This window comes from Nicotiana tabacum, chromosome 10 (genome assembly GCF_000715075.1).
Source record: "Nicotiana tabacum cultivar K326 chromosome 10, ASM71507v2, whole genome shotgun sequence".
In the NCBI taxonomy this organism is placed as follows: Eukaryota; Viridiplantae; Streptophyta; class Magnoliopsida; order Solanales; family Solanaceae; genus Nicotiana; species Nicotiana tabacum.
In genome coordinates, this window is record NC_134089.1 from 57,815,468 (window position 1) to 57,828,612 (window position 13,145).

Sequence of the window (13,145 nt, forward strand, 5' to 3'; positions counted from 1 at the left end):
GGGATGATGGCAAAGGCTTTCAATAGCTAAGGCAAAGTTATGTGAAGGAAAATACAAGCAATGGCACAAGGGAAATGAAGGTTGACATGGGCAAGGCAGAAACTCGGCCAAGGCAGTGTGCGTGCAGCAACGACGTCGGGCGTGTGCGGCAAAATCATGGGCGGCGGATTGCGGGCATGGCATTGGTGCGGAGCAATGTCAAGATGAGCCAAGGCTGAGCGCAATGCCAGCCTTGGGTGTGATTCAGCTGGCTAAGTGAAGATGGCACATGCAATGCACATGAAAAGCAGTTTGGCGGTTACCTTGTCATAACCTCTTTGTGCCATGACTGATTTATGCTTGTATCATTATCCCATTTCGTGTATATCATGTCTTAAGTAGTTGGGGATGTCAACTACATGTTAGGAACAGATTTAATCTTAGCCTGACAAGTGGCAAAAGCTGTAGACGACAAGTGTCATTGTGCTGTCAAGTTCTAAGGGCTGCCTATATATTATAAATAGGGCCTTTGGACTTAGTCAGATGTGTGTGGGTAATTTCGTGTGAAATTATAAGTGGGAAACAAGAGTGAAACGTGAGGGTTTCAAAGTATTTCAAAAGGGACTAAGGCTACTTGGGCAGGTTTTAGTGTTGGCCAAGAACGACTTGTGTTCTTTGTCAAGAGTGAGCTGTGAACGACTTGTGTTCATAGCAAAGTGAGGGGTCCTCTGTATATTTTCGAAATTAATGCAAAGGTTGGGATTTTTCCGTATTTACCGTTGTTCCTATTGAATTGCTGGCTAAAAATCGTTGAGGCCAAACTTGCTGAAAATTGACTAAATGTTTAGGGAAGGTTGAGTCAAGTGCGCAACTTGACTGCCGCGCGGGTGTGATTTTGGACTGACCATAAACTCCCCCATGACAAGAGCCACGTTAGACCAACCTTGAAACTTGAGAAACCCTTTGAGCCAGAAATTCAGTTAGAACAATTGTTCCAATTTTACGGCATTTATAGTGATTGGTGAATTGTGCATTTCTCTGACTTGGAATCCAGCATCCAATATTTTCGCAAGAAAAAAGAGGAAAGTAACTGTTCAACGCGTTCTACATTGGCTAAAATGATGGATTTAAAACAGGTTATAATGGTGCAAATATGATCTTTCGATCCAACGAGATACAAGATGTCAAATGCAGACATAAGGAGTAATCGAATGCGTATACATTCAATAAAGATAAGTAGCTGATACCTGCTTGTTAGCAGTATATATGCAATAAGATACTTCAGAATGCTGCTTGAACTAACAATTTTTCATAATTCTAGTACTATTTAATGATGAATATTAAATCCATATAAACACCAGGATCGGAAGTGCCGCTAATGCAGTTAAGGTACGCGACACTCTGCAATATTCCAGATCTCTTTTGCATATTGAGAAATTGTACGGTCACTACTAAATTTGCCACTCCCAGCGGTGCTCAGTATAGACATCTTTATCCATCTTTTCCTGTCCCTGCAGGGTGGACACAAACATCAGTTTTCATTTTAGCATATTTTGATATAAATTGAGGAGAATTTCCTCCCAAACTTCTGACAGCTTAGGTGGGCGTAAAAGGTCGTCCTTTTCAATAAGAACCAAAATCATTCATCATAAGTGTTGAATGAACAAACTGAATCTATGTATAATATTCGAATGATCATGGATCGTCATGACCAAAACCAATATCACCAGAAGTGAGTCTTAAGATATCTGGTAACAGTGTCTAAGGGGAACTTCAAAACCTACCGGAAGAAATACTTGCTTTATTTTCTATCTTTCCTTTTTTTACACTTGCTAAGTACATCAAGACAACGAAAAGTTGATAAGTTATAGGCAGAACAATGTTTATCAAGTCTTCCTAGGTAAGAATATCTGAAATTATGTTCTCCACAGAAATTTTGATTCATCCTGTTGTTTTTCAATCGTTTGCAAGTGCATATAAGTCCAGCACTTTCACCCCAAACGACTCTTTTGATCTTTCTGACCAGATCTATGTCAATAGCAGTACGTGCATATTAAGTTTACTTCATAATAAGGCAAGCTCAAAGAGGGAATCCAGTTCCACGTAAAGAATAACTCACAGCAGGATATTTTGGTGGAACACAAACAGTTCAAAGTTAAGTAGAAGATCTTACTTGTAAGCTTCATCTACTCTTGCCTGAGCATCCATGTAGCTCGGAAAATCATGGCCAACAAGAAAATAGTCACCACGACCATAGCCAGAGTTCCCTTCTAGCGACTCAAGGAGAGGATTATAATCATAGGTCCCAAATGCTCCACTCCTTATAAATTGCTTGGCCTCTTCAAACCGAGGATCAGGTTTGAACTGCACAATTAGGATGAGAAAGCTAAAATTACTGGCGCTACTTGCTCTGATGGGAATATAACAAACAAGCGTATTCTAGTGCATATGGGGTGAGGGGTGAAAGTAGTACTTCAACTGCAGTAAGCACAGCCAATACACTAAAATAACATTCCTTCTATGTATTTTGGGCTGGTCCAAACAGAAGTAACTTCCATGAGAAAAGAACTTCGTCTAGTACTGTTCCTTGCGACTTAATTTGAGGAACTTTAACAGTTTTCTATCATGGGAGGAAGTAAGTCATATCATTACAAATTTCTTTGACCTACTGATTCTCTCAAGTCAAGCTAGGACTGAAATTGAGAGGACCTACTAATGAAGTAATCTGCTAACTGCAGAGATCTCTACAGAAAAAATATTATCCTTTTCAGCACATTAAATCTTGATAAAACAGCAATCAGTAACATGGTCAGTGGAGAAACCAAGCACTCTAGAATAAGACAATTTGGAACCAAAACAAGCAAGGAAAATTTATTTGTGGCACACCAGTTAAAATCCAGGACACAGGGCAAAATGAGTAGGCTAATCAGGTGTTGAGTTATAAATTAGTAGCACGACTATGAAAATAATATACTTTTTTAAAGCATGAACTATGAAAATAATATAATGTAGGTGCTAAAAGATCTAAACCAGCAATATGGCTAACGAATCAACTTCTACTGTAGAGTAAATACGATATATTCTTAGAAGAATACCAGTCCATCCTCTCGTTCTTTCCGCAGTCGAGGAACTTCATCAGCTGTTGCACCAAAAAGAAAGAAGTTTTCTTCTCCAATTTCCTCCCTGATTTCCACATTGGCCCCATCTAGTGTCCCTATAATAAGGCATCCATTAAGTGCAAATTTCATGTTGCTTGTTCCACTTGCTTCCATGCCTGCAGTACTGATGTGTTGTGATAGCTCACTTCCCGGAATAAGCATCTCTGCCACTGATACATTATAATTGGGAACGAATACCACCTGAAAAATCAGCCAACCTCCTGTTAGTCCAAAAAAGTTACTGACATAATGAAAGTGACAAAGTGCACGCTAAATACTGTCTCGAATGAAACTTAAATTAGAGGACAACATCCGCACTGAAGCACGAATTGTAAACATGTCACCTGTGTGCATCAAATTAAAAAAATTGTTGTTCGGAATAAGAATTAATTCTTATTCCCCAAGTTAGATCTTTGAAAAGAGAAATAGCATCGGAAAAGCTACTATACTAACATAGCACTCTTAGCTGAAAATGGGAGACTACAAACGCGTAAGATTTCACCAAGGCAAGAAAACTGAAAATGTGCTGGTTAAAGACCCACTAGAATTTCCCTTTTGTAAAGCACATAACTAATAAAAATGACAAATTCAATCTAAATTCAGTTGGAACTCTCCGACAGATTATATGAATCCGGCCCCTGAGCATGACTCATTACAACTTCTAAACAGGGGAAGTTACATCTATCAAGAAAAAAAGTTCCTAAACCAACAACTGCCTGGTTAACTAAATTACTAGATGCTAAAATAAGAATATAAGCATCAGCGTTTTACACTCAATAGACAATACAGTGTGCAAGTTAAACACATTAAGGAAACTACTTCTAAAAATAAATTTTATTAAATAAAACAGGGCCAATTTACAGAAAATGAAAAGAAAAGCACGCGCACACACACAAAGAGTATACAATACACCCTTGCAGGAGATATACCTAACTTGATATACATCAGTATCATTAAAAGGCACATACCATCTCTAGAAGGTCATTTGATTTATAAATAAAAGAACAAGTAATATTTGGTCAGAAAAGAATCTAATGCTCTCCCTACTTGGTGGATGACACATGATTTGAAAGAAGGGGCAACGTATGCAGGACAAATAGTAAAGAAGATTTCGTAAAAATTAAGCCGGGACAGAACGATACATGCACACAGACATTTTTGATATATCAACTTTTCTTGGGGCAAAACTATCTTTGAAGGTATTTATGAAAATTATTAAAACTTCAAAAGGTAAGTATTAGAATCTATGTAGATATTCTAGAATATTAGAATTATAGTATAGGATTAATTAGTGATGAGCTACTTCCTGTTACTCTTGATTATCTTTCTTTTCTTAGAACATGTAACCATAACTATTTAAACCCTATTACATTGAGGGACTAATCAAGTTGAGTTCTCTCTCAAACTCTCCTTTCTATACCCTAGACCCTACACCCTAAGTTCACAAAGTGCTATCTCATCTTGGATCGCGACAGGCTATGATCGAAGAGATGTTTGCTTTACATGCTAGTGGTACTTGGGAGCTTGTTCCTCTACCTCCAAGTAAATCTACCCTTGTCGACGGGTGTATCAGTCAAAGTTGGTCTAGATGGTCAAATTAATTGACTTAAAGGCTGTCTTGTTGCCAAAAGGTTTTACTCAGATATTTGGGCTTGATTACAGTGATACCCCCCCCCCCCCCAAAAAAAAAAACATATGTCCGTCTTTTTCTATCCATGGTTATTGTTCGCCAGAACTCTTTATCGATTGGACATTAAGAATGCTTTTCTCCATTGTGATCTTGAGGATGAAGTATAGATGGAGCAACCGCCATGATTTTGCTGCTCATGCTGCTCAGGGGAGTTTAATGGTCTTGTATGCCGGTTGTGTCGATCCTTATATGGTTTGGAATAGTCTCCTCGGGCATGATTTGGTAAGTTCAGCATGCTCATTCAGGAGACTCGCGGTGAGGCTAATCATTCTGTCTATCGATATACTGCTCATAAGTTGTGCATTTATTTGGTCATTTATGTTGATATATAGTCATCACGGGCAATGATGAAGATGGTATACATAAATTGAAGCAACATCTCTTTTAGCATTTCCAGACAAAGGACCTAGGTAAATTGAAGTATTTCCTAGACATTGAGGTCGCGCAATCCAAATCAGGAATTGTCATCTCACAACGTAAGTATGCCCTAAACATTCTTCAGGATACATGTATGACACGTTGTAGACCCATTGACACTCCTACGGACCCCAATTTCTAAACTTCTACCATGACAGGGGAGCCCCTTAGTGATCCTGGAAGGTATAGGCGGCTAGTTAGTAAGTTGAACTATCTCACAGTAACTCGACCTGACATTGACTTTCCTGTGAATGTGGTAAGCCAATTTATGGACTCTCCATGTGATAGTCACTAGGATGCAATTGTTCATATCTTCGATACATAGATGCTGATTAGGCAGGTTCACCTTCTGATAGACGGTCTACGTCTGGATATTGTGTGTAGGAGGTAATTTGGTGTCTTAAAAAGGCAAAAAACAAAATGTGGTTGTTTGATCTAATGCAAGAGCTGAATACCGAGCAATGGTTGTGGCAACTTGCGAACTAATTTGGATAAAACAGTTGCTCAAAGAATTGAAGTTTGGAGAAATCAGTCACATGGATCTTGTATGCGATAACCAAGTTGCCCTTCATATTGCATTAAATCTCATATTTTAATGAGAGAACTAAACACATTGAGATCGACTGTCACTTCATTTGGGAAAAGATACTCTCAGGAGATATTGTTACGAAATTTGTAAAGTCAAATGATCAGCTTGCAGATACTTTCACCAAATCCTTCACTGGTTGTCGTATCAGCTATATTTGTAACAACATATATGATTTGTATGCACCAGTTTGAAGGGGAGTGTTAGAATACATATTCTAGAATATTAGAATTATAGTATATGATTAGTTAGTGATCAATTGTTCCTGTAATTATGTACTCTTGATTGTCTTTCCTCTCTTAGAACATGTAACCATAACTATTTAAACCCCGTTAGCTTGAGGGAAAAATCAAGCTGAGTTTTCTCTCAAACTCTCTTCTTTCTCACTGAAAGATTTTAGTTTTGAAGAAGTTTTGGGGTTGGGAGACCCCTCCTTAACTTCTCATGTACATATAGTTAAACTGCTTACCTTCAAATAATTATTGATGTCAGGGTCACTGTTGATAACGTCGCCAACATCAGTCACCAGCTTTACAATTCTTTTTGCATTTGTATATGTAGCAAATGCTTTTCCTCCAATCATGACCGTGCGAGGAGTCGTATTATTCCGCTCTTGTGGGCTCATTTCCTGTAGTTTATACAAGTATAAAAATCTCATTACATTCTAAAAAGTGGAATATCCCATTCTTGCATCATTTCAACAATCTCAAGATTTCATCATGTGCAGAAGAGAAACCACATGAGTAGAAATGTTTAACTCATTTAAGATTTATATTATTACTTGTTAGATCATTGCTAGCAGTGATAACTGTCTTGAACTCTTAAGGCCGCTAACAAGGAGAAATAACCAGACAGTGGAAATTTGGCAGTTCCACGCACCTTCAGCTTCTTGTATCTGTAGACGACACCCAAAACATTAAGAAGCTGCCTTTTGTATTCATGAATACGCTTGACTTGTATGTCAAAAAGGGTATCTGGATCAATGCTCACACCTGTCACTCGCAGAACATACTGTGCCAAACGCCGCTTGTTGGCCATCTTAGCCGATTCCCATTCAGCATGGAGCTCTGCATTGTCGGCAAACTTTGCAAAATGTATAGTCAATAGCAATATCATCATGATTGGTAAGTTACTAATTACAAAAAAAAAGTGTAATATCATGGCCTACATGAAGAATTTTCAATGAAAAGGTTTAAAAGTATGCAAGCTTTCCAGAAGGATATTTTATTTAAATACCTCCCGAAGATTAGCAAGCAGTTCGAGGTTCGTCACCCACTGATCTGTTTTTAACCACTTGGTGATTATATTACTCAGCTCTGGACTACAAAAATGGATCCATCTACGGGGAGTTATACCATTGGTCTTATTCTGGAACTTGGTGGGCCATACAGAGACATAATCAGCAAATAACTCAGCCTTGAGGATGTCACTGTGCAGCTTAGCAACACCATTCACCTGCAGGATATGGCTAATGAGTTTGCTTCTCTTTAAAATTCCATAAGAACTTTGACAAGGAGGAAGACTTTTATATGGAGATTCTTATTCTTTGTTCTAATAAGTAAAGACTTGATGAATACTTTATTGTTGATAAGTTACTCTTCAAGTCTTTGCTATCAACACTACGTAATTGTTTTTTAATCTGCTGTTAAGTAAACACTTGAAGAATAACTTAAATGAAAAAATCTAAGTAGCTTAATGTTATCAGCTTTTCCAAACTTTTGGGGTTGGTTAAAACTGAAAGATCAACGGCAGTGTGCAGCTCCAGGTCATGCATATAAAGTGCATCAATAAATAAAAGCCGGGGTATTTTTAGAAGGTCTTCTATAAGTAGGAGGATTTTTATTTTAGTTTACATGTACTACGCACATGCAGTTAGAATAAATCAAAGAATGTTCTACATGAGAAAAAATATATAGATTATAGAATGGATATCCATCATGTGAATAGATTAAAGTACTCAAATCCCAACTATAAGCGTACCCATTCACTTTTACCTGGAGTTAATTTATCGAACTCTCAAGTCACAGGTGTATCACAGGCAAATAAATTGCTTACCGTATGAGAAGAGACAACACACAAGTTAGCCATACGCACAACAGGCTTCTGGGCATTGTGATCCAAAATGCGCATGCTAGGAATCTTATTCTCAAGATCGGGTCTTTCTGACTGTACTGAAGCAACAAACTGCAAGAAATTTCAAATACTCTTCTAAGTAAGCTATATTTTCAAGTATGGGAGCAATTTGCATGATTTGATACCCGTCTATCAATTTCTTCAATGATTTCCATATGTCGAGGTAGGAGTTTCCACATGACTGCTTGCGACCATTTCTCCAGTGCTTCAGGTAGGACTGTATGATTTGTGTAGGCAATTGCCCTAGAGAAGTAATGTATTACATCATCCCATCCATAAACTTGCAAAGATACCGAACCAAGACAAATCAAACAAAGGAACCATATTCGTGTTTACTCATGAATGAGCATCCACCTAGGCAAAAGAAAATTTTAAAAGCACCTCATAGTAATACCCCAAGCTTCATCCCAGCCAAGTCCTTCATCATCCATTAACAGCCGCATCAGCTCTGGTATTGCAAGAGTTGGATGTGTGTCATTTAGTTGTATTGCGACCTTCTTGGGAAATTCAGACCAATGGTGAGCTCCCTTTCCATCTTCTCTCTCTTTGAATCTGGCAATGATATCCTGATGTTGACCCAACAGTCAGTTAGCAGACAGCTACGTAAAAAGAAGAAAGTAAGACATGTCAAAACAACCAAATATCAAGTAACATCTAGGTCAAATGAAAAGCCAGTTACCTGGCTGTAAAGAGCTGTTAAAGTTGATCAAAGGCATACACCTATTAAGAACTGAAATATTATGACAAATTGGTTTATTGGAGACTGAAACTCTTACAAGTTAATGGATGCTATACAGTGTTCGACAGATATCATCGGTTGGTTTGGGTTAGACAATGGTCTGGTTCTGGTTTGGTTTTGCTTTTGGAAAACAATTGTGGGTTGTTGGGATCTGGTTATTGGACAATTTCTCCTGAGGTTGTGTTGAAAGAATTGTTTAGCGTCTTTTCTAGGGGTAATATCACTAGAACCCTAAAAGAAGCTGAGGCTTTCATATGATTAAAACAGGCTAATTCATAGATATTGCTTAACGTCTTTCCAGATTATTTCCATAAAAACGGGTTCAAGTGGAGCAAAATGGATATTGTAGTAGTAGTAGTAGTAGTTGTTGTTGTTGTCATTGAAAAGAAAACAAATGTGCCAAGGAAAAAGACACGTTGGTGCCAAAATGCAATTTTTTTTACAAGATTTTCTCTAGCACAAAAACATGGTTTCATTTGTTTCCATTTTATGTTTTGTTTTACAGCCTTTCTTTTACTTTTTTTCCGGGAGAAATACAAGTTCCCTTTTTTACTCCATTTATTTTAGCAAACAAAACAATTTTCAAGATGCTCCTGAAACAAACACGAAGCTTCCGTCAAAACAAATTAGCTGAAGGGCAGATGCCAATGCACAGTTCAACATGAAGATATAATGCAAGGGAAAAAGTGGCTCCTTAATATCCTTCCGATAGGCTGACTTCCTAAATAGCATAAAGGAGAAAGATATGGCATTTAAAGTGAGCAGAAGCAGGAAAGAGGAGAGTAAGGAAACTGTAAACCTGAAGCGATGCACTGCAAAGCAAAAATTGTTGCTTTAGTCGTAATAGTTTTCCATTCTCTGTAGCATCCCCAGGGTAAAGAACAGCACAAATCTGCATGAATAATATTTGCCACTCAAAATCTCTTGAAACATGGGAAGCAAGTGTGTAGATACAGGTAAAGTGTTTCAATTCTCAGGGTTCAGCAATTAGCATTACAATATATAACTTAATATTCAACTTCCTTATTAGAAAAACGGAACATTTATAGCTGCAAAGTGCTCTAGCAGACCTGCTGAGCCCTAGAATGAAGCTGTGCAGCAGATTCATACTGTCCATCATTAAACTGAAATAAGTTGAGATCCTCAGAGCTGGCTTTGGCATCCCAGAGACGAAGACAATTAGTGTTTTTAGTTCTGTATCCTGGAATTGGTACATCATATGCAATAGCCTGTATGACCTCTCCACCAACCCATTTTCTTCTGCAAGATATTCCATGGATAATTAAGTTTGAAATTAGACAGCAGTATGGCTTCTTGAAGTAAGAAATCAATCTGAGATTTCTGTTTCTTCACGACCTTTACCACATATATAGTTAGTATTAGTACTTACGAGCCAGAAGGGTGGACCTCAACATCACCAAAAAACCTGACAGGAAAGACAACATCATGTCTTACAACTTCCCAGGGACTAAATTTCTGCAGGGTACATAACCAAGTTTGGTTACTAGCATACAATTCTCATGGTATTTAACAAATGCATTAATGAAATCAGACCTCCAACCAATCTTCAGCAACTTCTTCTTGCCCAGCCTTGGTGATAATCTGCTTAAAAAGTCCATATTTGTACCTCAAGCCATAACCCCATGCTGGCAAGTTTAATGTGGCCATGGAATCAAGAAAGCATGAAGCAAGCCTTCCTAAACCACCATTTCCTAATGCTGCATCTTTTTCCTACAAATGAAAGATAAATTACAGCAAGCCAAATAATGTCACATCACTTTCCAGTGGCACTAACAGAAATAAGGCTCTTGAAGTGACACAACTACATTTCAGAAGTAGCCAACTGAAAGCTCACACAAAAGGTTTGAAAAATTGTTGATTGATTTCTAACAGATACAGAAAAAGGGAGAAGGCTGAGGATAACAGTATAGAATGATTGCAGTGGACGAATCACAATCCAAAGTTGAAGAATACAATAATATTATTTGTTTATGTCTTCATCCAGCAAAATCCACAATTGACAGGGTAACTATATCACTATAACGTTGGAGACATATAGGCTTAGGGGAGAGAAATCCTTTCACAACCCACTATGCAGTCATCAATGGTTCCTCCTATTGGTATCAGAAACATAGCAGTCACAAAGAGTGAAGAGTATTAACTAAAACATATTCCACGGTCTAGTTGATAGCTAGACAAACACAGATTTTGAGTAAGGTCCACAAAACAGTTGATAGTATGAACACAATAATGAACCATTGGAGAAAAGTATTTCAAGCCAAAGATTCTAAAGTTGCACCACCTGCTCAACGACCTCCTCAAGCTCATGACCCAGTTTCTTTAAAGCATCAGCATATGCATCGTGGACGTCTAGGTTTCCAATGGCATTGGTCAAAGCTCTTCCCTGGAGATACTCCATGGATAAGTAGTATGTTTGCTTTGGATTAACTTTGTCATAATGAAGATAGGTGTCATTCCATTGCTGCAAAAGAAACAGACAAATAACAACATTGAGATTAGCGACAATCATTAATAGCACAAAAACGTTGCTGAATTTATGCTAGAAACCAAACTTTCATGCTCCCCGTCAACTGATTACTTCTCTGTAGAGGAAGAGCGTGTATTCATATCCCTTAGTAGAACCCATACATCTAATCATCAAAATCACAATCAAATTATTTCATTCATAGCAACGTTCTCAATCTCAACACATAGATCAGCCAATGCATCTTGCATTTGATAGCCATACTAATATGTACAAGTATCGGAATCTTGAAATGCAGACAGCCACGACCGTCAAGTTAATGGCGTGTAGTTTAAGGTACAACTTATCCTTCTGTAATGGTATAAGGTCAACTGAGCATATATTTTAAATTGTTGATCTTGGATTGGTGATTAATTGAAACCTCAAACTATAGAAAAACCTTCCATACAACGAGCTGAAAGTAAAAGAATGAAAAGTGTTGTGTTTCTATCTTATATGTGTGGCCTACTTCATTTATCCTTTTACGGTTTTACCTGATAGGTCGCATACATAGTAGACTCTCCACTTCATTTGCAGAGAATGCAAATAACATACATTTGAGAAGTCAGTACTTTGTGGCTTTTCCTTTCTTCAAATCAATTGTAAGTAGAAATGAATGAATGAATGAACTCACATTGATTAAGCGATCACGAACACTGTCAGCAGTAGCATAGTATGCTTGTTCAGGCTCATGTATAAAACCATGTTAAACAGGTTATCTTTAGACAATTGCTTCTGATAAATGGATGACCAACAGCATATTCCCATTCAGGATATTTACCATACAAGATAAAACAATCCATCAGTTCAGCAGGACAGACAGAAGTAGAAATGAATGAATGAATGAATGAATGAACTCACATTGATTAAGCGATCACGAACACTGTCAGCAGTAGCATAGTATGCTTGTTCAGGCTCAAACTTGAATGGAGAAAAATGAGGAGTATAATGAGCATGATACTTGATGTTAGATGCAATCTCAGTTGGTTCTTCAGCCAGTGGTTGAGCAACAGCTGACACATCACTTATATTACCATTGAAGTTTGCGCTACTAGTTTCCATGCTCATTTTACAGCAATATATTAACCTATACAAGAGTGAATATATGAAATTATTTCTATTTCTATTTTGAAAAACCAAAGAGATTCTTGAGTATCAAACTATAAGTTGCGATAAAGAATCATACCAGTCAAAGATTAAAGCTTTTTGCAAAGTAGTGAATATGGGAAAGAGTAAAAGTGGAAGGTATTTAATGAAAAGAACAGAATATGCTTAAGATATTTCTATAATCGTGGCGAAGATTATAGATCAATGGTCCAAAAAATAATTTGAAAGAAGAGAAAATATCAGAAGAGAAAGAAGGAAGGAGACGAAAGAGGGGTTATCTTGATTTAGACATAATCATGTGGAATGGACGGAGTAGAAGAAATGCAACTTTGGACTACGGACTATTGAGTGAAGTGAAAGGTTTGGAGTGTATTATCCCTCATTCTTCCTTTGCAACCGACTTTCTCCTATTCTCACAAGCCTCCCCACACACAAAAAAAAAAATTTAAAAATAATAAAACTAATAGCCCGTACGGCCAAACTTCTAAAATCTATTTATTTTGAGAAATATTTTTTTTTAAAATACTTTTCAAAAAAGTACTTTTGGCGAGAAGGAATTTGTGTTTGATTAATTATTTTGAAAAGTATTTTTGAGCAGTAATTTTTATTTGGTCAAGTTGTTGAAAACTATTTTAAGTGTATTTTTCTCAAAGTAATTTTCAAAAAAATATTTTTAGATATAAGCTATATTTTTCTGCTGCTCAAAAACTGCTTCTACTTCTACGCAAAAGCACTTTTTCCCCTTCTAAAAGCTTGACCAAACACATTAATTTTTAGCCAAAAAAAATACTTTTGGCCCAAAATATTTGGCC

The 13,145-nt window shown here is 37.3% G+C and overlaps 1 protein-coding gene across 1 annotated transcript; it reads right to left on the reverse strand.

Annotated features, from left to right (window-relative positions):
- Positions 1-1,122: 1,122 nt before the first annotated feature.
- Positions 1,123-12,763, reverse strand: LOC107819983 (alpha-glucan phosphorylase, H isozyme). Its single transcript, XM_016646180.2, has 16 exons — positions 12,413-12,763; positions 12,088-12,313; positions 11,005-11,184; positions 10,257-10,433; positions 10,093-10,178; positions 9,773-9,962; positions 9,502-9,594; positions 8,345-8,529; positions 8,089-8,206; positions 7,886-8,014; positions 7,067-7,285; positions 6,710-6,913; positions 6,300-6,458; positions 3,075-3,338; positions 2,153-2,343; positions 1,123-1,490 (listed from the first exon to the last, which is right to left on the reverse strand). Exons 2-16 carry the CDS (start codon positions 12,292-12,294, stop codon positions 1,364-1,366), a joined length of 2,529 nt encoding a protein of 842 aa, XP_016501666.2. The 5' UTR covers positions 12,295-12,313; positions 12,413-12,763; the 3' UTR covers positions 1,123-1,363.
- Between the last annotated feature and the right edge of the window lie 382 nt (positions 12,764-13,145).